The following is a 24909-nucleotide window of genomic DNA, read 5'->3' on the forward strand; positions in this document are numbered from 1 at the left end:
GGGAGCTCAGGTGTTCCCCCTTTTCCGGGGATGTGGGGAGCTCAGGTGTTCCCCCTTTGCCGGGGATGTGGGGAGCTCAGGTGTGCCCCCTTTGCCGGGGATGTGGGGAGCTCAGGTGTGCCCCCTTTGCCGGGGATATGGGGAGCTCAGGTGTTCCCCCTTTTCCGGGGATGTGGGGAGCTCAGGTGTGCCCTCTTTGCCGGGGATGTGGGGAGCTCAGGTGTGCCCCCTTTGCCGGGGGTGTGGGGAGCTCAGGTGTGCCCCCTTTGCCGGGGATGTGGGGAGCTCAGGTGTGCCCCCTTTGCCGGGGGTGCCGGCTCCGCCTGCCGAGCAGCGCCGGGGCGTTGCGGGACCTCGCCCGTGGATCAAAGCCGCGCGTGGAGCGGGCTGGGCACGGCAAAAGCTCCAGGTGGGAGCCGGAGGGTCCGGTGCAGGTTTCCGGCCCTGCCCCGCCGTGCCGGGGCTCGGGCAGCAGCATCCTCACGGGAGAGCGGCTCAGCCCTGCGGCCGGGACGAGAGGGCTCCCCCGGAGCCGAGGGGTGCGAGGGGGTCCCGCAGCGGGGCTCGGGGGGGCTGTGGCCAGCGGGGTCCCCGGGGGAAGCCGGTTGCATAACGGGGCCGGGGAAGGTATTTCCGCCCCGACGCGTCCAAAGATGACAGAGGATAGGAAAGTGAGGTGCGCTGAGTTTCCCTGGGCTGCCTGCAGTTGCTAGCCTGCAGGACAACAAACGCGAGCAGCAGAAAGTTTGATTGCGATACCTCCTTCGAGTCGATTTGGGGAGCGAGGGAGTGAAAAATGGAAATGCGGGACGGGCGCCAGGCAGCCCTCCGCGCTCGCCCGGCCAAGGCCGGCTGCCGTGACTCAGCCGGGCTCCGGCTGACCCCGGGGCTCTCCCCGAGGGGCGGCAGAGCTGCCACCCTCCCCGGAGAACGGTTTATACGTGTGACCTCTGCATCCCTGCCGCAAGGAGCTCTGCAAGTGCGGCGCCGGTGCCTCGCCCGGAGATCCCGAGCCCAGCGCCGGGGAGAGAGGCAGATGCTCCTCACCCAGCAGTGAAAACCATACATTGTGAGAGCGCCGCAGTTCGCGGCATCCCCGGCTTTATTTTCCTGTTTTCTTTTGCTTTATTTTCCTGTTTATACATAGGACATGTAAACACACGCGGGTTGTCTTGGTTTCGGAGGCTTCCTTGGCTATTTCATTCTTGCTAAGCTCCACGTGTATCAGTGGAAATCCGTGGGGTTGCTCCTCTCCTAAATTGATCTAAAAATAGGAACAGAGAGAGGTCTGTGCAGCGCCACTAACAAATTCACCGATTCTTAATTTTTCTTTTCGTCTTTGCAAGAAGAATTGAGCCAATGGTAATTAGAAGCCAAAACCCGTGCCAGTAACAAGATGGGTATTAATAGAGTGCTGCTGAGTTTAAAAGACATAAATATAAGCTGGGGGCTTCACTTTTCTGAATGATTTATTCAAAGGTAAAAGCAGCAGCAGCCTGAGCTTGTCTCTGCTGGGAAGAAGGAAAACTTCTGCACAGAAGCCTCGTTGCTTTGAAAGGCTTTGCAGTTCCTGCAAGTTTGGTTTAAAAAGCACACACTGGGATTTTTAACATCATCCATATTTCTTTCTTACTCGCTCTCTAACTTTCTGCTCAACAATTAAGTGCTTGTGCTGCAGACTGAGAAAGCCGCAGAGCTGCCTTGGCCCGGAGCTGGGAGACGTCATGGATTCCTGAGTGTGAAGTTGCAGGAAAGCCCTCAGTTTGGGAGATGGAGGCGATCCAGGGGTTTCCATGGCACTGGGATAAACAGGAGGAAACAGTGAGGGAATCCCGTTATTTTACAGCATTCAAAGACTATAAACACTCGGAGCAGGGAAGGAAGTGGCCTTTCCCTCTCTAGTAACCCTCATCTCAGAGCAGAGAACTGACTTCACTTCAGGAACACGCTCAGCCCAGTTCGGATCCCTCTTTGCACCTCCAAACGCTTACTGAGGAGGCGAGCAAGAGGGGTTCCCTCTGTCCGGGCGGCACTGGTTGAAGATGGTTTAAAGGAGTTTTTTTTTTTCCTTTTTTTTTTTTTTTAAATTTTTTTTTCAGCTATAGATTTTTTTTTTTTTTTTTAAATTCCTGATGCAGCGAGAAACTGCCTGCAGGCTGGTACACTACCACCACATCATGAGGTCTATGGATCAAGGTAGGGTGCGAGTGCCGCGTGTCGGGGTGCTGTGTGAGTGTCGCTGCCGTGGCGGGGCTCGGGCGGGGGGCAGGAGGGGTTCCCGGCGGCAAGGGCCCGGGGAAGGAAGGGGCTGCGCTGCCTTTAGGCTTGGTTCGGTTCGAAGCGATCCGCCACGGCGGTACAGATGTGTCTGGAGCAGCCTCTTTAAACTCCAGCCAGAGGGACTCTCCTCTTCCAAGCCATCACCCCAGGAGCCTCGCTGACTAACGCGGCGCTTAACCCTTGCGCCGCCTGCCCGGCCGGGGGCTCGGGGCGCTGCCCGCGCCCGGCGGAGCCCCCGGCAGCGCGGCCGGGCCGGGACCGGGCGGCCGCGGCCCCGGGGGTGCCCGGGGGTCCCGTCGGGGCCGGTGCCGCGGGGAGAGGCCCGGCCGGGCCGTGCGGCGGCGGGGCTCGGGGCCGGGGGCGGCGTGCGGGGCCGCGGGAGGAGGCAAGAGTTAAAGGCGGCCAGAGGAGGAGCCTGCCCCGCCGCCAGCCCCGTGCGCGGCCGCCCCGGGCCGGGCCGGCGGCCGCTCCGCAGCGCGCCCGTCCCGCTGCCGCTGCGGCCCCTCGGGCATCCTCCGTCCTGCCCCGCCGCCCGGGGATGCCGCGGGCCCCTCGGGCATCCTCCGTCCTGCCCCGCCGGCCGCCCGGGCTGCGGGCCCCTCGGGCATCCTCCGTCCTGCCCCGCCGCCCGGGGATGCCGCGGGCCCGGGGCAGGGCCGGGCGCGGCCGGGCGCGGAGGCGGAGGGGCTCGGCTCGCACGGAGCGGGGCGCGGGGCACTTCTGCGGGCGGAGGATGCTCGGTGCGAGGGGAGCCCTCGCCGCCCGCAGCCCCGCTCCTCCTGCATGGCAGCCGCTGCCCCGGGCGCTCGGAGCGCTGCGGCCGCCGGGCTCGGCCGTGACAGCGCCACCGGTGCGGGGAGAAGGGGCAGGAGGTGCAGGAGGGGCAGAAGGGAAGGGCTCTTCCGTCGGGCCGCTCCATCCTCGGTTCTCCATCCCCCGCCCGGCCGCTGAGTCAGAGCCGCGGGCGCGGAGGCCGAGCGCGCTCCGGGGCCGCGGCGAGCGCGGCGCCGCCGCCTCTGAGGGGCCCTTGGTAGCCGCTGTTTGTTTTCTCGTGCCGCAGCGAGCTCCCCGGGCACCTGCCAAAACACACTCGTTAACACCTACACCCAGAGGGGATCGTCCGAGAGCTCCGATTCTCGGACAAGCCAATGGAAAGACTCTTGAGTGGCTTTATACCGCCTTAGGATCAGGCCATTGCCCTGCCTCGTGTCTCCTCGGCTTTCTCCAGACAAAACTCCCTCTCTCCTGAGCGCTCCAGCTGCTCTTAGTCACTCTCACAACAGCCCGTGGATGTTATTTTGCTGCAGAGCAGCAAAGGGAACGAGGAGACTTCGTGCTCCTGTCAGGGACTTCACCTGCTGCAGGACAGCAGCACCAAAGCCCAGGGCAGCACCGTGGCAGCACCACAGCCCTGGCAGTGCTGGGCAGCTCTGCTTTCCCTGCAGGCACAGCATGGAAAGCACTAATTTATTTTTTATTTCCAGATGGAATAGTTGAGAGCACAGTAGCCAGTGGAGCAGTGCAATCGGTTGCACGACGGAGCCTTGAGATGCTCCAGAAGGAACGTGCTCCTGGGCCCCAGAATGGATTTTTGCCTTATGCCAATGTTTGCTCCTATCAGAAGTGCAGGAGTGACTAGAGCAGTCTCTGCCCCCGACTTGCCTTTGTGCATCAAGGCTGCTCCCAACACTTCCACAAGGAAAAAGCAGCAGGAAACTGCAAGGGGTTAAAAATGCATGACACTTTTGGGATCGGTCTCTGCCTCTGGGAGGATTCCTGCACCCACAACAAAGTGTTGGAGTCTTACTAATGCAGGGTGTGTAAATGATGATGTGTTAATAATTTTAAGCCCTTATCCCCTGGTATGATTGGAGCAGGCTCAGGATGAGGAATGAAGGCTCTGCACAAACACCCTGCCAGCAAAAAGCTGCAGTGCCTTTGCTCCCGAGCTGGGCTTCAGCCACGGCAGAGACCTTCCCCGGGTGCCCGAGGGTCCCTGTGTCACCCTGGGGTCCCAGCTGTGAATTCCCTGTCACTCGACCTTTCTCTGCCAGCCTGTCCCGTGGGACCCCAGCCACAGCCAGCAAATGATCCCAAAGTCCTTTGTGCAGGGCAGGAATCGCATTCACAGATGGGATCCTGACTGAACTGGAGCACTCTTTTATAATATCCCAATAGATGTTCTAAGTGAAATTTCATCACTCATTTTTTAAAAAATAGCCAAGGATAATAATATCCTAGAACTTCTTTTCCACTACTGGTCTAATCTATTTTTTAAGAAAAACTATGATATGTGCATTCCTTTGGTTTGCCCAGCAGGCTTCAGAACTTACTGGGAACGTGGAGATATGAGCAATTTTTCCATTGTCCTTTCTTGCCAAACCACTTTAAGCTTGAAATTGGGGGGTAATATCTCTGACTCAACCTGACCCCAAAATTGAAAAGTAGTGTGTACGCCTGTGCCTCTCAAAGGAACTACCAGATATTTCTCCCTTCTCTCTGCCTCCTTTTTTTTCTCTAATAACACTCCCCACTCTCCAGACCAAGCAACCAGTCACTCACAGTCTGAGCTCATTTTAAAGAGCTTGGATTAAGTCCATGTGCAATTTTTAGTTGCCTGTTAAATTTCTAATGCCTGCCACATACACCATTAGAACACTTAGATTTTTAGGACAGCATTGACTCATATTTTCTTTGGGTTTTAGCAGCTAAATAGACATGCAGCTTTCTTAATCCGCTTTTTTCTACCTCTTTTTCTTTTAAAAAAATAATGTAAAGGTATTGCAATATTAGAGATCCAGAGTAAATTATGTATCATGTGGGACAAATAATAATTAGCACAGACATTTCTGAGATAAAATAAAATTTCTTCATCTCAGAGCATCCTCTGCTCCCTTGCATTAGAGAAGTGCAGGGAATAGAGTGGGGCAGTACAAGCAGAAACTGAAAGCAGTAAATGAGAAGTTACACTGGGAGTGCATTTAAACACTGAGAAATACGTTAAGTACTCCCTAACTCCCAGTTTGTATTACACTAGAAATGCTCTTTTTAGCTTTGTTTTTGGATTCCCCGTCCCCCAGTACCTAGGTAGTCCAGTATTCACATTCCTCTAAAGTTTTATTGCAGCACAGCCCTGCCAAAGGCCAGCACGGATCCAAGAATGTGGGAAGGGACTGCTTCCATCCTGCAGCTCCCTGAAATGGCAGCACAGAGCAGCTCCAGCTCTGCTCCATGTGGAGCCTGCTGCAAGCATACGTGGCTGCAAGTTTTGTTCCTGCTGCCAAGGCCAGGCTTTGCTTCAGTCCTTCAAACACCTTTTTGGCTCGTGAAAAGAGCTTCAGAGAGAAACCCCAGAGTTAACCCTGAATCCTGCACCTCAGGGCGGGCGCTGAGAGCCCAGGCAGAGCTGGCACCAGTCTGGTGACCCCGGACACAGGAGAAATGTGTGGAGGGTCCTTGGAGAAAGGAAGGCTCAGATGTGAAAAAGATGGAGCTTTAGGAAAACCAAGCAGTGTTTCTGGTCCTTGGACCCTGTACTCCAGCCTTTCACCCCACCCTTAAGGAAATCACGCTTTGGGAAGCGTTTGTCACACTGTTTGGGTTTTTTCTTTGATGTTTCTGAGTGTAGATGCTGGGCTGAAGAGCCCACAGTCCATCTAAGTCGAGGATCTTTCCTGCCTTTCCTTCACCACTAATTGTTAATGACAGGCTGTGGGCAGTATTTGTCAGTTATGTAGCTATTAACAGCTAAAACTTAATTTATAATGTTTTATTTTCATTGTGGGCTCAAGAGCCTCTTTTGGGTCTAAACTGAACTCCACTTGGCCTTTGGAAGGCTCCAAAAACTTCAGCTGTCACTGGAGCTGGATTCTGCAGCTGCCTGCACCTACCAATGGCTTCACGCCCCTCTAACATTTAGGCCAGATCTGTATTTTGTGCGTTTGTAACATTTCTGCTGGAAATAACACACAGGTAGGTGCAAACCCAGCCCCCAGAGTGCTCCAGCTCACAGCTCTGTGCTCTCAGAGGAGTGGGAACTCTGTTCCCGTGGCTTTGGGCAGTGCTCACACGGGAGCCGTGTCCTCGTGTGCCCTGAGAGCTGCAGGACACACTCCCTAAAGCCTCCTGCTCCCTGACATCTGTCAGGCTGTCTGCTGGGCAAAAATCCTCCAATCCTACAGGCTGAGCTAATTCCTGTGTTTCTCTAGCGCTTTTCTCACTGCTGCCTTGTCACCCTGGTTCCTGGGCAGAGTCAGAATTGAAGATTACATGTGCCAGCAGCGAGGCTCTTTCGCATGACACGCTCCTCTTGGAAAGCAAAAGGTGCCTTTTCCATTTGTGGAGTGTTACTAATCCTAGGAGTAGCTGAGGAGAAGTTTCAAGCTTCACATGCCTAGTGGGAAGTAAAGGATGGGACAGAGCTTTAGCAGAAGTCAGGGTCATCTCCCCATGCCCTCCTGCTAATCACCTGTATCTCACTCAAAAAGCCCAGTGTTTCTGTGTCCTTTCTTCCTGAGGCGAATACAATTGCTGCTCTCCAGTTCCCTCTGTGTGGTGTCAGCTCTGAGGATGACAGCTCTCTTTAGTGCTAAGCCAAGATCAGCAAGTATATTTTGTTTTTCTAATGAATTTTAAATAGCAGAGCCGGTGATAAAAGGCCAGTGCTCAGCAAACGGTAAGGATCACTGGACAACAGACACAAACAATCCCATTTAACAGATGTTTAAACAATTCAGAACAAATCAGGCTCTCAGAGAGAGCAGCACAGGCTCCCCAGGGGCTGGCAGTGTCTGTGAGCACCTCAGTGAAGGTTCTGTTGCAGGCTCACCTGCCCCTTTGGACAGGCACCTTTCCCTATCCCCTGGCACCTCCCAGTGACAAATGAATGCCACAAGGCTGATTCCAGTGTGACTGCTGCCCACCTGGCCTGGTGCAGCCCCCAGCAGCTCTGGCTGCTCCCCGAGTGCCCTTTCAGCCCCAGCCCTGTGGGTTCTGTGGGATGGGTCTCAGCCCCAGCCCCGTGTGCTGGTTCTGTCACCCAGAGGTGCCCCCGCTGCCACCCAGGAGCTGCAGGGAGCAGCCAGTCCTTCCTCAGAAACCCAGTGAAGGACCTGACTGCAAACTGTAGGGAAAGTCTGAGCTCCTGTGCCCTGGGCGAGGAAAGGGTGTGATGAGAAGGCAATTTGTCATTACTTGGCTGGACACATAATGGGAAAGGCAGTAGGTTACAAGCCCAACTGCAGAGATTCTGGTTCATGTGTGCTCTAAAACAGACTTTCTGTGACCTTAGACAAGTAACGTAACTTAAAGATTTGTCTTGCAGTTACTGCCATCGTGCTGACAGGCTTAGCAAATAAAAACAGGCTGAAGTAAACACCAAAATGCTTTTTTAATGATCTTGGTCCCTCTGCCTTTGCCTCCCTGCCCTGTCTACAGCCTAGGAGCATTTTTCAAACTCACAGCCATGATGACAGCCACGTGCACACTCCCAAAGGGCACCACACAGACAGGTAAGCGAGGAGCAGCGCTCTGAGCACAGCTCCTGCGAGCACAGTCCCCAGGAGAGAAGGCACTGCCGGCTGCAGCCAGCCCAGGGCAGGGGCTGTGGGGGCAGCGAGCAGCGCCCGTGCACAGCCGGGGGAGATGGGTGAGCGCAGTCCGTGCCGGGGGTGGCACTGCCGGCCGCGGGCAGCATCCCGAGACGCTGTCTGTGAGCGGGGCAGGACAACAGAGGCCTTGTGCCGTGGCCCCGCTGGCTCTGAGGGTGCCCCAGCGGGGAGAGGCTGCGCTGCGCTCACGGACCCCGCAGCTGCGGGGAGCGCAGCACATGGCGAGGGATGCGCGACGGCCGCGGCAGGCAGGGCCGCTGCAAATCTCCGCAGAGAGGGGCTGCGGGACAGACAGGGGTCACGCCGAACGCGGGGCATCAGGGGGAGACGCCGGGCCAGAGGGCATCGTTTCTGGAGCCCCCGTGCCGGGCCAGGCCCGCTTCCCCCGCCGCCGCCAGCCCGGGCGCGGGGCCGGTGCGGTGCCGCCGGGCCGGTGCCGGCTCCTCCCCGGGGGCGGCCCCGGCGCAGGTGGCTGCGAGGAGCAGGAAGCTGCCCCGCTGCCGCCCGGCCTCCCGTGCCGTGCCGTTCCGAGCCGTGCTGAGCCGCTCCGAGCCGCTCCGAGCCGCTCCGAGCCGTGCCGCCCGGGGCTCGCCGCCCGCAGCCGCCGTCGGGGCACCGCGCCCGCCGCAGCCTCCCCAGCCGGGGCATTTCTCGGGGCTTTCTCGCCCCGGCTCCCGCCCGGCTCCGCCGCCGGAGGCTCCGCCGGGTCGCGGCTCTCGGGGCAGCGCCGCTCCCGGGCCGCCATGAGCGCCGCGGGCGCCGCGCCCGGCCGCGACCCCGGCCCGCAGCAGCGGGACCCCGGGCACGGCCCCGGCCCGGCCCGGCCGGACAGCCCGCAGGAGGAGTTCGACTTCTCCATCCTCTTCGACTACGACTACCTGAAGCCGATCGAAGGTTGGTGAGGGGCCGCCCGGGCGCGGCGGAGCCCCCGGCAGCGCCCCGGGGCACGGCGGGCGCCGCCCGGGGCCGGCCCGCTGCTGCCCGGGGCCGCTGGAGCCAGTGGCTCGGTGTCCGGCCGGGATGCAGTGCCCGGGATGCAGTTTCCATGCCGGGATGCAGTGCCCGGGATGCAGTTTCCATGCCGGGATGCAGTGTCAGGGCCGGGATGCAGTGTTCCTGCCGGAATGCAGTTTCCATACCAGGATACAGTGTCTGTGCCAGGATGCAATGCCCGGGATGCAATGTCCATACCGGGATGCAGTGTCTGGCTGGGATGCAGTGACCAGTATGCAATGTCTGTGCCAGGATGCAGTGCCTGGGATGCAGTGTCTGGCCGGGATGCAGTGTCAGGCTGGGAGGCAGTGCCTGGGATGCAGTGTCCATACCGGGATGCAGTGTCCATGGCAGGATGCAGTGTCAGACCAGCTGCAGGACATCACTGCAACCCCGGAGCTGTGCAGCCGGCAGCGAGCGCTGCAGGGGCAGCGGAGGCACTCAGCACAGCCCGGCCGGGCTCTTTCTGCCCCGCACCATGCACAGCTGCCCCGGGAGCTCCCTGGCAGCTCTTTCTGCCCCGGGAGCTCCCTGGCAGTTCTTTCTGCCCCGGGAGCTCCCTGGCAGCTCTTTCTGCCCCGGCACTGGGCACAGCTACCCCGGGAGCTCCCTGGCAGCTCTTTCTGCCCCGCACCATGCCCAGCTGCCCCGGGAGCTCCCTGGCAGCTCTTTCTGCCCCGGGAGCTCCCTGGCAGCTCTTTCTGCCCCATCACTGTGCCCAGCTGCCCCGGGAGCTCCCTGGCAGCCGGAGCACTGGGGCGTGCAGCCCTCGGAGCTGCTGCCCGCCCTGAGCCCGACCCTCCCGCAGCCCTGGCAGAGGGCTGGGCACAGCTGGCTCCAGCCTCGGGACAAGCACCACCAGGTTAAGTTAACATTGAGGAAAAAAGAGAGGTTTGCAGACTGTTCTGCTTTTCTGAGCTTATGCTGCGGTACTTAAAAGTGCAGTGACAAGTGTTGCCTGACTTTCTAAGTGGTAATTCTGTCGATGGTACTGGGTAGGGATACTCCCATAAAATGTAGATCTGTGTAAACCAGACAAAGCTGAAAGAGAGGACCCAGAGGAATGATTTGTTGGGATGTTGTTTCTAAGATACATTGGTTTGGATTCTGCACAGTGCAGAGCTGGTGTTTCCCTGGGGCACCTCAGAGATGTTGTGCTCCTCTAAAGGAGACCTCTGAGGCCTGAATTGTGGTGTCATCAGTGAAATGGAGAGCTGTTGCTGAGTTTTACTCTCTCTGCCTGTGTTTAAGTGTGCAGATGTGCACCAGCATTGAAGCTGACTGGGGATGGTTCATGCCATCAGATGGACAAAGCTGAATTTTCTTTCAAGGCTTCATGTAGATCAAAATAAGCTACAATAAACCCACGATGGGGAGGGGTTCATTAATGATTTTAGTGAAAATACACTGAATGTCAGTGAAAGCTTCAGATGCTGGTGTGTTCACAGCTTTACAGTAGACAGCGCTGCTGTGAAGCCTTAAGTGGGAAGTTCTACAGAACATAATCATACGTAGGTGGGGGGTAGAAAGTTTAATCTTCAAACCACATAAATGCAGAGCAGTGTGTGCTTGTTGTAGAAGTAACTTCCTTCTTGAGCCTGCTTTCTGCACTTTTGAATGACTGGAAACCATAATTAGTAGTAATTTTTTTCCAAAGATGGAAATCATTAGCATAAAAAAAAAAAAAAAGAGATCCCAACCATATACATGGGCATTGTAATCTGGAGAACATTCTCCCTGGCTTTCAAAAGGCAGCAGCTTCAGTCTGTAAGCAATCCAGGATACATCCACAAACCCTAATGTACAAAAGATGAAAGCATGTTTACATGAGAGCAGAAAATGGTCAAATTGTGAGCAAGGGCCTTGTCCACGTGCTGCTGGTAACTGGTGCTCATTGTTCATGTGCAGTCCTGGCCTCAGCTGAACTGCACTTGGGCACACAAGTCCTGTGCAGAGGAGGATTCAAAGTGGAACCGAAACCAAAGGAGTGGGTCCCAGCACTTCAGTCTGGTTCCTGCATCTGGAGTCCTCCCAGCCTGCTCTGCTCCACCCTCTGCTCATGACAAATCCTAAAAAAACAAATCCGTAAGCATGTTCAAAGGGATTTTTTAAATTAAAAAAAAATACAGGAAAAACGTAAATGTTGGGCTCTAGGAATGGATTGGGGTGGACGTTTATTCCTGATAAACATTTTTTTAAAAGGTTGGAATTTGGCAGTGTCCATCCCAAAGTTGTGTTTGAAAAGCAGGACCTGTATCACAACTTGTAGTCATGGGGATGGCAGAAATATCCTTCCTGAAGGTGTCTGGCTTTCAGTAGTGCTTGTGTTTGCCTGGGCCAACAGGAACAGGGGCTGCTATAAAAGCAACAGGGAAAAGAAGGGCCAACAGAAATCCTGCAGTCAATATTATTAATATTAGATGTTCCTCTTGAAGCCAACCGTTTCCAAAAGCAGCAGTGCTGTAGAGACTGCGTTTTACCTTTACTTGCAGACTTTTATTACCAATCTTCTCAGGGTTTGCAAAAAAGAAACATCTGCTGAAGTCAGGGGCCTGCCCAGGTGAAGAGGATTTGGGGAGTGTGGGCAAGGCATTTGCTGCTGTCAGGCAGAAGCTGTGATTTGTGATTTCATTTGGCCATTGGGGATGTTTTCTGTGTCCTTTAAGCTAAAAAGCATTAGCTGCATTCCCTGCAGAGTTCCTGTGCAGGTGTTGGTAGTGGTATCAGTGATAGCCCAAATTTTAACTCGTTTCAAACATGCCAGGGGAGTTAATGAGCATTTCCAAATGAGCTCCTGCAAGCAGGGCTCCCAGAGGAGAAAGTTCTGGTAAGTGCTCTGCGTGCTCTTCCCTAACACCTGCTGTTGGCTGCTCTGAGAGAGGAAATGCTGAGCTGGGACAGTTCTCTGCCCCAGCAGCTCCCTTCAGCTTTGCTGGGCTCCCTGTGTGCTGATCTGCTGAGAGGTGAGGCTGCCACATCATTTTTCGTGTTTGAGCTCAACCCTTCTGGGAGCTGATGCTCTGAGGGGTGTTCTGCAAACCCAGAAAAACCCTGTGTTTAATTAAGATTCCAGATAAAACCCTGCCCTGAGACAACAGGTAAGAATGCATGTTGGTTTGGAGTATTTTCTCCAGGCTCAGCCCTTGCTGTAGCTCATTTGACTCAGACTGCATCTGGTGATGTGAATCTACGAGGTCTGTGTGTGTGTGGTGTAGAGAGGGGAAGCAGGGAGCATCCATAAATATTAATATTCCTCCAAATGCTTGTTTGTGTGCAGACAGGCTCCCAGGGACACTGCCACGTCTTGTAGGTGTCAAGCCCTGAATAATTTGCCTCGTTCCTTTTTTTTCTTCTCCCAGATGCAAAGCTATTAAAAGGAAAAAAACTGAAAGTGCATGCATTGGGTCCTGGGGCTGGCTCAGGAACACAGGAGGCAGTGTTCAGCCCTGCCGTAAAGAAACAAATATGCATATCTACCAGAGAATTCCAGATTTCACTCAGGAAACCAGCTCTCACTTGGAGCTTCCAAGCAGTTAGTGTAAATAGCAGACAACTCGGCTTTTGAAAAATGTAAAGTAGCTCTGGACTGGCCCCTTCAAATGACAATAAGCAAGTTAATTAAAGAAAGAAAATAGACTCTTTTACTTATGCAAATAAGGGACTGCAGTTCAGTCTCGGGAGCTGCAGCCAGCGGATGTGAGGTCAAAACCCAGCTCGTGCCCCTAGCCTGCACAGGGCTATCTTTAGCTTTTCCTAGAGGATGGTTTGGATAAACCCAGCATGGAATGCAGCTGCTGGGTGGGCCTCTGTTCCCTAATTTCACGCTGATTGTCACATTTGGCTGAGTGGCTGGCTTTGAAGGCGCTGTAAACCAGAGCAGGGTGGCTCTCCCCAAGCCATGTGTGCTCACACTGCCTGCCCTGGGCTTGGGGAACCTCGGCAGCCTTTTCCTTTTCCTCTCTGCTTCAGAGAGGTGTGAAAAGGAGTTTGGTACATCAAGTCCTTTGAAACTGAAATCCCTTGATCTCTTTTACCTGTGATTCAACTCTTGCTGGGTTCCCAAGGGCACATTTGAGGGTCTCCCCCTGGGGAGGCTGCCTTCCTTCCAGAGGGTGGCTGGAGCTGCCTGCACCCCTCCTGGGGCTGGCTTGGTGGTTATTTACAGTACGGGAGCATCCAGACCCCTGCTTCACTCCCTGCTGTGGTGAGGAGGCAGTCATGTGGGTGAAAGCCGTGGAGAAAAGGGGCAGTGAGAGCTGGCAGGCAGCTTGGGTGGGATCCCAGAGGGCTTGGGCATCACACTGCTCTGGGAAGAGGAGCTGAGTGACACAGGGAAGGCTCTTTGCTGGCAGCAAAGCCGACTGAGGGCATGAGGCGGTGCCAGCGCTGCCTGGGTGTGAGACTCGCTTTCTTTGAACCCCCTGTCAAAGCAGAAGGATCTCCTGGTACTGAATCAGAGGGTGAATCAGCAGTGAAACCTCAGGCTGGGAAATGCTTGAGTGCAGGGAGGGGGGAAGTGCCGAGGAGCTGTCTGTGAGATATCCAGCAGAACAGCAGTGCGGAGGACAGTCCTGTGCTGCAGTATCCCAGTCTGTGTTCTGGGATGCAATATGCAGGGATGGATGAGCTCTGGAGGGTGGCACGGCCTTGGCAGCAAAGCTGTACCTCCGAGTCGCTTCAGTGCTTGGAAAACACCTTTGCTGGGCTGGTCCAGCCTGTAGCTGCTCCCTGTGAGTGCTCTCCCTGCCTGGGAGCCCAGCTGGAGGGTGGCAGGGCTGTTCCCTGCCGTCCCAGTGCGGCAGAGGGCCAGCAGTGAGCTGTGCTGCCCTGAGCTCCTGCAGCCCTGCCCGAGCTCTTCTTGCAGCTCGGGGAGAAGCTTGAGTGGCGCTGGGGCCATCGCCTGGAGCCACGGCTGCGTGCTGGCCTCTGTGTCCCCCTGGCATCTGCGAGGGCAGAGAAGGCAGCTGGGCTGCTGCCAGCAGCCTCTGCCCCTCGCAGAGCAGACTGCTGCTGTCCCGGCTGCTCCGCTCTGCCCTGTCCTCGGGCAGCCCCCTGGCCCCAGCCGAGCTGCCCGGGGCGGAGCAGGCAGTCGCTGCTGCTGGAGCACCGCGCGGATCGCTGCTGGTGTGCGGGGCAGAGCCGTTCACCGGCGGGAGCGGCGCTGCCGCATCCCCGCGCCGGGAGCCCGAGCGCGCCCCGCGCATCCCCGCCGCCGCCGCGGGCACCGCCGGGACCGCGACTTCACTGTGCCCGCAGCCCCAGGGCCGGCACGGCTCCCCGAGCCCCGAGTCAGGCTCCGGCTCCCCCCGCCCTGCCGGCAGCGCTGCCTGGTTGTGCGCTGCCAGCCTCCCTGCCGGCGGGGAGAGTCAATATTGCTGCTGCACAGGAGCTGGGGGTGTTCGCCGAGCTGGCAGGGGCAGGCTGGGGCTTGCTGTGTGTGTGTGAGAATGTTGTTGTTCGCACCCGGAACGTGGCTCCTCCGGCAGGGGCAGTGCCAGCCTGAGTGCTCTTTGGGACACGCTTTCACTGTCTCAGGGATGACATTGCTGTCCGAAGCCCGGCTTTGACGGGCTGTCGCTGTGGGTGAGGGGTGTGCTCCTTATTCAGCAGACTTTTAAAATTACACGTGCACATACCAATACGTTTGCTTTTCCCATATCCCTCAGCAGGAGCCTCCCCCGCTGGCTCTGCTGCTGGGTGTGTTGAGTTTTGGTCCGTCCCTGGCACACTTTGAGGGGTGTGGTGGGGCAGCTGTAGCTGCTGCTGTGCTGCACAGGAGCTGAAATGCTCACCTGTTCCTCCAGGTGAAGCTGTCCAGGTTCCTGCTCCTGCTGCTCCCTGCACAAATCCTGCCTAGAGCCTGGCGTCCAGTCTGGCTCTGCCCAGGGCTGGTTGTGCCCCCTGGCACCAGCTGGGATCGTGGTGTTCTCCCCAAGAGCTGCTTTGCCATGGTTTGGCTTTGCCATGGTTTGGCTTTGCCATGGTTTGGCTTTGCCATGGTTTGGCTTTGCCATGGTTCGGCTTTGCCATGATTCAGCTTTGCCATGGCTTGGGATGGTTTGGTTTGGGATTGGTTGGTTTGTGATGGTTTGGGATGGTTCAGGTTTGCCATGGTTTGGTTTGCCATGGTTTGGATTAGTTTGGATTTGCCGTGGTTTGGGTTTGCCGTGGTTTGGGTTTGCCGTGGTTTGGGTTTGCCATGGTTCGGGTTTGCCATGGTTTGGGTTTGCCATGGTTTGGGATGGCTTGGTTTGCCGTGGTTCGGTTTGCCATGGTTCGGGTTTGCCATGGTTCGGGTTTGCCATGGTTCGGGTTTGCCATGGTTCGGGTTTGCCATGGTTTGGTCTGGGATGGTTTGGTTTGCCATGGTTTGGGATGGTTTGGGTTTGCCATGGTTTGCCATGGTTTGCCATGGTTTGGTTTGCCATGGTTTGGGATGGTTTGGTTTGCCATGGTTTGGTTTGCCATGGTTGGGTTTGGGATGGTTTGGGTTTGCCATGGTTTGGGATGGTTCAGTTTGCCATGGTTTGGGATGGTTTGGGTTTGCCATGGTTTGGGATAGTTTGGGTTTGCCATGGTTGGGTTTGCCATGGTTGGGTTTGCCATGGTTGGGTTTGCCATGGTTGGGTTTGCCATGGTTTGGTTTGGTTCAGTTTGCCATGGTTTGGTTTGCCATGGTTCAGTTCCACGGGGGTGTGTTCCTCCTCTCGCTGGGACATGAGGAGCTCTGCTCAGAGCAATCTCGGCAGCAGTCTCGAGGCTCGGTGTGTCAGACTGGGTGACGGGGATGACACACCGCCCCGGAGCGCCAAGCCTCTGAGATCAGCGCCGCTAAAAATACGTTTGGCTCAGCACTCAGTGCCTCGTCGCTGCTCTCCTAGCCCCAGGACAGCTGTGTGCTGGATTAAAAGCCAGAGGGAACCTTCCAAAATGTGTGAGCTGGAGTGTCCTGTGCACCTCCCCTCCTGTCCCAGCCCTTCTGTGTGTTGGTTTGTTTGCTCGGCTCTTGGGGTTTCCTGCTGAGCACGAAGGCTCAGCAGTTCCTAAAAATGAACAGAAGCCTGCTGAAAATAAGTCAAAATCTCTCTGCATGTAGAAGTTTCACCAGGAACTTCTGCTACTTTTGCAGAAAGTGCAGTCAGCTCCTGGCTGGCTTTCTGTATGGTGTTTTCTCATGGGAATTGCTGTTTCATGTAATGTAGTAGTAAAAGAAAATGCTGGAACAGTAATTTAAATACTAAAATATTTAAATGAAACCCTCTGCCTGTGACATGCACTGATCTGTGCCCAAAGCGAGAAGATAGGGTGAATTAATCCCAAATTGTGGAGCTGTATCAGGTATTTCCTGCTGGATTCAATGAAATCTTTAAAAACACGTACAAATCCTGGTAATCTTTTGCATATTTTTGTGTGATAACAAATGTTCTTTGGCTCCCAGGCTGGGGCAGCTCCAGGAGCTGCTGTCCATGGGAATACCTGCCATGGCTCTGCTCTCTGGGATCCCCTGCCTTTGCACACCCTCGGGTACTGGGACCAGAGTGAAGCTGGGCTCTGCAGGGCTGGTTCCAGGGAATTCTGTGTTTCCTGGGAGCATCCCTGTGCTCTGCAGCCTGGGCAGAGCTTGCAAAATGGGCATCTCTGAAAAATGAGGATTTTTGGTACCGGCAGAGACAGGGTTCTACTGAACACTTACTTGTTATTGTGTATTTTATAATCCCTGTCTGAAAATGTTCCCTGGGCTGAAATTGGAATGTGATTGCCTTTAACCACAGGGCTGGATTATTTCTCCCTCTCTCTCTTCTCTAACAAATATTTGTGAATGTGTTTTCTGACTCACACGAACCCTGTCACCAAACTTGCTGTCATGATACAGAGCCAAACAAATCATCGCACAGAAGTGACTTTTCAGTTTAAGAGTTTGAACTCAGCTTTGGTTCACGAAACCTTTCCTGGCTGGGTTTGGCTGTGTAAGGAAGGTGTTTCTCCCTTCTCCAAAAGCTGCTCCTCAACATTTGGTTTTCTCTAGACCTGGCTGGAAGCAATTTTGTGATGTTGGCAAAATGTGAGCAAAGTCACAGCACCCGAGGTGTCACTTGGCTGTCCTTGGCAGGAGGGCAGCCCTGCTGTGGACAGAGGGGCTGACACGCTGCTGACTGCCCAGGGGATCCCTCGGGTGAGGCTCAGGCAGCAGGAGCCCGGCTGGAGGCGTCTGCAGTGCTTCAGTCCATGCTGCACCTGCCCTGGGCACTTGAGCTTCCCTGGCTCTTAATCCAGTACTTCTCACAGGCATTAACTGCAGTGAAAAAGATTTAAATAATAAGCGAATATCAGATCACAGCCAGTTTATGAATATGCATTTTTTTTAATCCATGATTGCTCAGCTTCTGTAACAATATTTACAGTCTTAAAGAGACCCTTCTTTTTCCAGAAGAACCGACTCCACATAAAACCAACAGCCCACCCTCTGGAGTTACATACGCTCATGATGTCCTGGACTGTGGCCTCAAGCCATGCCCCCTGCCTTTTGCTAGCCTTTCTGCAGATCCCATGGGCAGATACGGACAGCCAGATAGCATAGGGCCACCACCTACACACCCTGCCAGCGCCGCAGGGGCCTCTGCTCCGAGCCCTAGGATTGAAATAACTCCATATCACGAACTGATTCACTCGGGGGGTCCCTTCCGCGGCAGAGACACAGATGTTCTGTTGGCAGAACATCAGCCAAACTCAGCCACCACTAGCCCGAGGGTTACCCTGCCCGTCCCTGGCTTTGAGGGCTACAGAGAACCACTGTGTCTGAGTCCAGCTAGTAGCGGCTCCTCCGCAAGTTTCATTTCAGAGACAAATGTTTCTCCTTGCACCTCACCATGTGTTTCACCAAATAATGGGCCTAGTGATGACCTTTGTCCACAGTTTCAAAACATCCATACTCATTATTCTCCTAGAACCTCTCCAATAATGTCACCACGAACAAGCATCACGGAGGAAGCCTGCTTGGGACGCCACTCACCATCACCCTGTCCCAACTCAAGGTCCTCGTCGCCGGGTGCAAAGCGGAGGTTCTCTTGCACCGGGCTCTACAGCAGCCAGCTGCCCTCCAGCTCTCCCCGGCCCTCACGGACCCCCTCTCCTCAGCCCTCTCCTCGCGGCCCCCCGAGAGAGGACAGCTCTGCAGTCACTTACACCCAGCTGGCCAGCGCTCCCCTTTCCATGGATGCTATGAGCAGCCTTCCCACCGACCCTTCCTGCGGCGTCCCCACGAAAATCTGGAAAACCAGCCCCGATCCTTCCTCCATGGCTTCCCACAAAAACAGCATTCCGTGCCACGTCTTTCAGACTGTTGACTTCCACGGGCCTTGCGAGCAGGAGGACAGGAGGAACTCGGCTCCAGAATCCATTCTGCTGGTTCCTCCATCATGGACAAAGCAGCTGGTGCCCGCAATACCGATCTGCAGGTAGGTACTGCTTCCTGTGGGTGTGTTGTCCATGTTTTTTCATGGTTTGATGATCCCTAGGCAGGGTTTTCTTGGGCAGGTCCTGCTGCAGATCAGAGCTGAGTGCTCAGGGACAGCACTGGTTAATGGGAGCTTGGTCCATCAGGATTCTGAGATGAAAAAATCAGGGCTGTGAAGAAACGTCACCAAAGAGGCTCATTGATAACACAGTACACTACAAATTTCCAAATGATTTGTCTAAATAGCAAGCAGATTGCAGAGAGCCTTTGACAAAGGCTGAACATTCTGGTGCCATCCTGCTGCTCTTAAAATTGTGGCACTGCTTTTGTGAAGTCACTTACAAATTTCCATCAAGGATGAAAATGCTTTAAATAATCCTGATTCAAAACAGAGCTGCAGGTCAGACTGAACAGGCAGTCAGCTGCAGTGACTTGGTGCTGGCTGTTAATTTGCCAGTTGTCCCTTAGCCCAGATCTCAGCCCTCCATGGTCTGGCTCTGTGGAATGCCAGCAGCGAGGGTGCCGAGTGTGTGACTGTGCTGCCAGTCCCTGCTGGCACCCTGTCAGTGCCATCCCGCTGGCACTGAGGCTGTCCCCGTGCTGTCCCAGGGTGTTCCTGGCCTGCTAAACACAACCTGTGAGTGGAAGGGCACAGGCTGTGACTGCTCTTGGCTTGTCAGACCGGTCCTGGCAGCAGCCTGGGCTCACAGGGTGCTTTAAAATCCAGTGCAGGCTTTAGCTGTACATTGCAGTGCATTCATTTCGTGTCATAAACCCTGATGTGCTTTCACAACAGGAAAACTAGTACCAGGTAAGAGCATTTAGCACTTTATTGATGTGCATTTTAATCTTTGTGGAAATCGTAACAATTGTTAAATTGCACAACTGGTAGGTAATGGCAAACGGAGTTAATATTTCACAATACGTATTCTGTGATCCAAGTTGGAGACACACAGCAAAAGGTAGATAAAAGAGGGGGATCTTTGAAAAAAACAAAAGCTAGGTAAAAGAGAGGGATCTTTGAAAAACTGTAGCTGCTGAAGATATTTCTGTTTAAGGAACAGACATATCTTACTCTCTTCTGCAAGGAGATGGCCCACAGCCATTGTCTCCTCAGCAGAGCTTGCAGGAGACGTGAGCAGCTCAGCAGTGTCATGGAGCTCACGGCAGACACCCGAGGGTTTCAGTGGGGCGCGGGGGGAAGGGGCGCTCGGGCTTTGGGAAATGAGGTTCTCAGGGTCTCCCTGGTGCTGTGTCTCTCTCTGTGTCCCAGCTTGCCCGTGCAGTCCCTGCCTCCCCTGGAGTGGCCCCTGTGCAGCCAGTCGGGCTCCTACGAGCTGCGCATCGAGGTGCAGCCCAAGCCCCACCACCGCGCGCACTACGAGACCGAGGGCAGCCGCGGCGCCGTCAAGGCTCCCACCGGCGGCCACCCCGTGGTCCAGGTAAGGCCCTGGGCACCTCCTGCAGCAAAACGGGGGGCAAGCTCCTCTGAAATGCCCACTGGGGGCTTGGTGTCCCTGTAAGAGGAGCTTTTGGATGTGTTTGAAGGGACTGAGCTGGGCCGTGGCCAAGCCCAGCGCTTCGGGAAGGTTGGTTTGGATTGGTTTGGGAAAGCTCAGAAATGTGGGCAATGTGCTGGCTGCCTTTCCTGGGCTGTGTGAACCTCGTGTGATTCCCTGTCATGGCTGTCATAAGGTGCCTGGGAAGTCACTGCTGAAACGAGGGAGCAAAATTCAGGCTGCCAGTGGTGGAGAGAACGAATTCGCCCCTTTGCTGACCCGAGAGGTGAATGAGCTGAGCCCTTCTTCTGTTTGGAGTGTGAACAGCCCTTCCTTCACCTTTCAAAGGGTGCAATGAAATCCTGGCTGAGTGGCTGCAGCGTAGCCAAGTGGGGGCACATCAGTCATTTCCCTCACTTCCCCTGTTCTCAGCCCGTGTTTCCTGAAGGAAAGCCAAAGCCAGGCTGGGGTCGGGGCTGTGCCGTGTCAGCGGAGAGTGCTGCAGTGATGTGTGCAAGCTGAGCAGCCACAGCTCCAGCCTTCACCAAACAAAGCTGGCTGCATCCCACAGATGTTCCTGACACACTCAGGGCTTGCAGGAACCAGGAAAACATTAACATTTATGTGTAATTTCAAGCATGTGATCAATACCACTAATTTCACTGGGTTGGTTTGTGCTTAACTTCAAACATATGTTCAGTATTCCCCTGCAGGCTCACCCCCTTTTAAAATCAAGCCATAAATTGTTAAATCAATGAATTTGTTTGCTTTGATGGAGCTGGACTTACATGTATGGCCTGGGTATTTGAGTAAAGGGTGCAGGGTAATAATAAACAGCAGTCCCATTTTCTACCTCAGTAATGCAGGCTTTTTGGTTTGGGTCTGACAAGCCTGGAGCCTCCTGTGGTGTGTTTGAAGCTGCCTAGGAGCGGGAATGATACCAATCAGCACTTGCTCTTTTCTCAGTTTACTTGCAACTACAGTATCACTTACCCTCCCAAGGTATTCCTATCAACAGGGTCCCTACTGCAATGAAGGAGTGTCTTGTGACACGGGGAAATAGAATTTGTTTCCTTCCTGCAATCAATATCAATCAAAGAGGCATTTATATTTTCTGTTGAAGACAGGAACCAGTATTGCTAGTTTTATCATAATTTGCCATCAAGCTTCAGGATCTAAAACTATAAATTCAAATGTCCACGTTAGTTCCCCGAGCAGATGTGCCTCTGCACAGCTGTGCCTGCATCTGGGGAAAATATGGACAGTTTCTTTCTGAGGGTTTATTGTAAAGCTGGAAGTATTTGTTGAATTTGTGTTCACTCGAACATAACCAGGTTCATATGGATGCCAAGTAATGAGATAGTTGCACCTGTATGGTTTATGACATCTCAGACTGGGGGATGCTAGTAAAATCCAAAGTTTTCATGTCAGAAGTTATTTGGCTTCAAGGGATCTTTTTTTCTTTTTCCTCTCCTTCTTTCCCTTTTTAACTTTTTTGTTCTTGTTAGATGTAAACAGAGTATTTCTCTAAAATACAATCTCTTTTGGAACAAATCTGATTTAAAAAAAACCCTTCAATTTACCCTCCACGTGACTAATTACCCAGCTGAACCTGCTGGCAGAAGAGATCCTGGCTGGTTTTGCAGCACAGTGCTGGTCTGCAATATTTATTTTTTTGGAAAATGCATTTTGCATGCAGATTTCTTCTTTTGGGCTCTCTGAAGCTACAGACCAGCAGATCTCATATCCTCCAAGCCTTATCTTGTGGTTCATCTTTCTGATGCTGCTTCCTCTTCACGTGTCACGCCTCGGGTTTGTGCTCAGGGCTCTACTCCAGGCGTGGCAGGAGGAGGTGGCCAAAGCCCCTGGAGAGCTGGGCAGCTGGATTGGGACATGGGCAGTGCCAGGAGGAGGGGGAGAAGCCCTGTGTGCCATGGAATGGCCACATGTCTGATTTCAGGGCTGTGGAGAAGCACAGGCTCCCAGCTCAGGTGTTGGAGTCACTCCTGGGAGGAACCTACAGCTTGTGTTAACTGTAGAGCAGCTCAGGGTTCAGGGTTGTCAGTGTCCCCTGGATGTGAAGGTGCTGAGAATAGCCAGGAGATGCTCTGTAGCCAGGACAAAGCTGAAGTTTCCATGCTCCTTCCATCCTGCAGGTTCCCCTGTCACTGAGACCACAGAGGAGAGGTGTGTCTGATTCCCAGCTCTTTTATCCCAAAACTGCTTTGGGATAATCCTGCAGGTTCTCCCTCACTGAGACCACAGAGGAGGGGAGGTGTGTCTGATTCCCAGCTCTTTTATCCCAAAACTGCTCATTTGTACCCAGCTGCTCCAGCCAAGGCTGTGCAGGAGCCTGTGCAGTGGGAAAGGCAGTGGCTGCTCCTGTGCAAAGAGTTTGTGGATGTGACAGGGAGGGGGGAGGCAAAGCAAGCCCAGCCTGGAGTATAATGGCAGAGGTTAAATCCACAGCCCAGCTGTTTATCTTGGTGCAATATCCAAACACAGAGCAGGGCTGCAGAACCCCCGTGCCCAGGTAAGGGCAGGGGCAGGGACCCCCAGCCCCTCCAGCCCTGTGTGCCAGGCTTCTCTCCAGAGCAGGAAAGCTGTGCAGAGAGGGGCTCCTGTTCAGCACAGCCAGCCCAACCTTCCCCTGGGCTTTAACTTTTAAAATTGTGGTGACTTTCACTGCCTCTTTTTATTTTTCTTATTAAAAAGAAGCTGGAATGGGAGAGTTGTTAGTGGAGCTCACAGGAGCTGCTTTACAATAACAAACGTATGTTCCACTTTCCTTTTATATTTGAATTTTGCCGTCTGTGTTTTCTTGTGGTTTCGCAGTCAAAGGAGACATTGTTTCTTAGCCCGGGCTTCCCGTGGGGCGCTGACTTTTAACTGTATGTGACTTCCAACATCCAGCTAATTCACTGGTGTGTCAGTGAAAGCAGAGCTTTGATGGAAACTCAGAACCAAATCTCAGCTCAGGGGGCGATTCGCACTCTCACCCTGGAGCCCTGCTGACACCCCCCAGCCCTGCCAGGGGGGTTTGCTGCCGAGGGCACATCCAGCAGCTGAGTTTGTCCTTTCCCCACCTTCCCCAGCCCCTGGGCAGGGCAGGGCAGGGCCAGGCTGTGCTGGAGCTGGTGGTGCTGAGCAGCATCTTTGTGCCACCCGTGGCCATCATTGCCTGCTCTGGAGCTGGGTTTGGCTCCTGCGGGGGTTTTGGTGTGATGAAGCACCTGCACCCTTCACACCTGATTTACCTGCAGGGCTAAAGAGCTCCTTTGCACGATGGGATCGTTGTAGGGGCCTCTGGAGCTCTGTGCTCTGGCCGTGGGTTGATTTCCCTCTGCTCCCCGTGCTGCTGCGGGGATTGATGTGCAGTGGCCAAACCAGGGATTTTAACTGCATCTGGGAAATTCCCTTCAGAACCAATATCATCAAATGTAGGGGCAGGTCAGCAGCGCCCTTGCTGTGCTGCAGGCAAGGCTGGAATTCTGAGCGGAGGTGAATGAAAAGCTCTGACTGAAGCTGTCCAGCCTAATTGAGAATACATTGCTTTTGATGGCCAGGAGTCCTGGCAGAGGGGAGGGAAGCAGCGTGTACCAGCTGGTTAGAGGGGCATGCCTGTGCTGTGCAGGCTTTGTGGCTCACAAACACTCCTGGAAGAGGCAGATGCAAGGTTTAGTTATTGCTTCCTGTAGCTTCTCGCTGCAGAACTGTGTAAAGCAAAGCTGAATTTCGGATGTGGGCGCTTCCAGCACAGAGCCCACCCCGTTCAGAGCCTGCAGGAGCTCACACAGGGTGGGCAGTGCCCTGCAAGCTCACACCAGAGCTCTCTGCTCACAGCTTCCCTGCCCAGCTGAGCCCCCAGGTCTCCCTGCTCTCTCAAGACTGATGTCTGTGCAGCTGGAAGTGCCAGGTCAGGGCTCCCAGCCAGCTCTGCCGTGTCCTGGGGAGCGTCCTGCTCACCAGGCTCAGGGCGTTTAGGGGGGACAGGACTCCTCCTGCCTGCTGCTGCTGCTCAGGGAAAATTATCTGGGCTCTCTCTTTCCTTCTGCAACCACTGCTGAACCCTGCTGCTTCCAGCAGACCCGAGTTGTTCTCTCTAACCATGCCTCGTGTTGTGGGTTTCAGCATGAAGGAAACTGAGGAGGAGAGAGATTCCTGAGACTTGCTATTTTTTCTTTTTTCTCTTTTCCTTTTTTTTTTTCCCCACAAAAATGCTTTTTGGCCAAGATATTTTCAAGATCTGGCTGACACTCAGTCCATTGCCCAGTGCCTGAGTCCATAGTGGGTTCCTGGGCCCCAAATCCAGCTTGCAGGAGGCCCCTGGCAGAGGGCTCAGCTCAGGGGATTTGGTTCAGTGCAGTCAAATCGATCATTTTGGACTGGGATTCATCTCCAGGGTGCTCTTGGTGCTGCCACATCCTGCCCCTTGTCACCATGGCTGCTGTCAGGCATTGTGCCACACCGGGGTGGCACAGGGGATGCACCTCTCATTTTCACAGCTGGCAAGGGTCCAGCTGTGCTGACTGCTGCCAGTGCTGAGGGACTCTCCCAGTGGGATTCTGTCAAAATCATCACATTTTCACCCTCTGGTTTCCTCGTGGCACAGCGAGTCCTGTCCTGCTGGGGAGGTTTAGCTCTTGAGTGTGCATGGAAGAGCTTTCATGACACAGTTGGTTTTCTTAGCCAGCTGTGAAAATGAGATCTCCAAATCCTGCTCCCTGCACATGGGCAGATGTGCTGTGCCTCTTCTTTTAAACTGTCTGAGACAGTCCAAGCCTCCCTAAAGCAGGGGCAGGGAAACTGGAGCCCAGAGAGGAAACAACTTGCTTACAGTGTGAGGTCAGCCAGGAGCAAACCCTCCTGACTGCCTTCTCCCAAGAGCTGCTGTCTGTGTCTCTGTCCCAGACCTGTATTAACCCCATCTGAAGGCAGAAATCCCAGTGAGACACTGGGAATTTGGTTGTCATTTACTGTAGGGAGCAGCAGAGCAAGTGAGATTCAGCCCTGGGAATTTTGTCTAAACTGTCATCAAAATAAGAAACACTTAAAACTGAGTATCAAAAAAATC

At 54.5% G+C, this 24909-nt stretch overlaps 1 protein-coding gene across 9 annotated transcripts in view; it reads left to right on the forward strand.

Annotated features, from left to right (window-relative positions):
- The first annotated feature begins 644 nt into the window (after window positions 1-644).
- Window positions 645-24909, forward strand: part of NFATC2 (nuclear factor of activated T cells 2) — a 92202-nt gene continuing 67937 nt past the window's right edge. For 2 of the 9 annotated variants that reach the window (XM_085558314.1, XM_077786977.2), the window contains exons 1-3: window positions 8633-8783; window positions 17311-18337; window positions 19610-19778. In XM_085558314.1, coding sequence (XP_085414440.1) covers window positions 8633-8783; window positions 17311-18337; window positions 19610-19778 — 1347 coding nt within the window. The other 7 variants (XM_085558321.1, XM_085558317.1, XM_085558318.1 and 4 more) reach the window with 7 other exon arrangements.

Source organism: Lonchura striata, chromosome 20 (assembly GCF_050655825.1).
Source record: "Lonchura striata isolate lonStrDom1 chromosome 20, ASM5065582v1, whole genome shotgun sequence".
Lineage (NCBI taxonomy): Eukaryota > Metazoa > Chordata > Aves > Passeriformes > Estrildidae > Lonchura > Lonchura striata.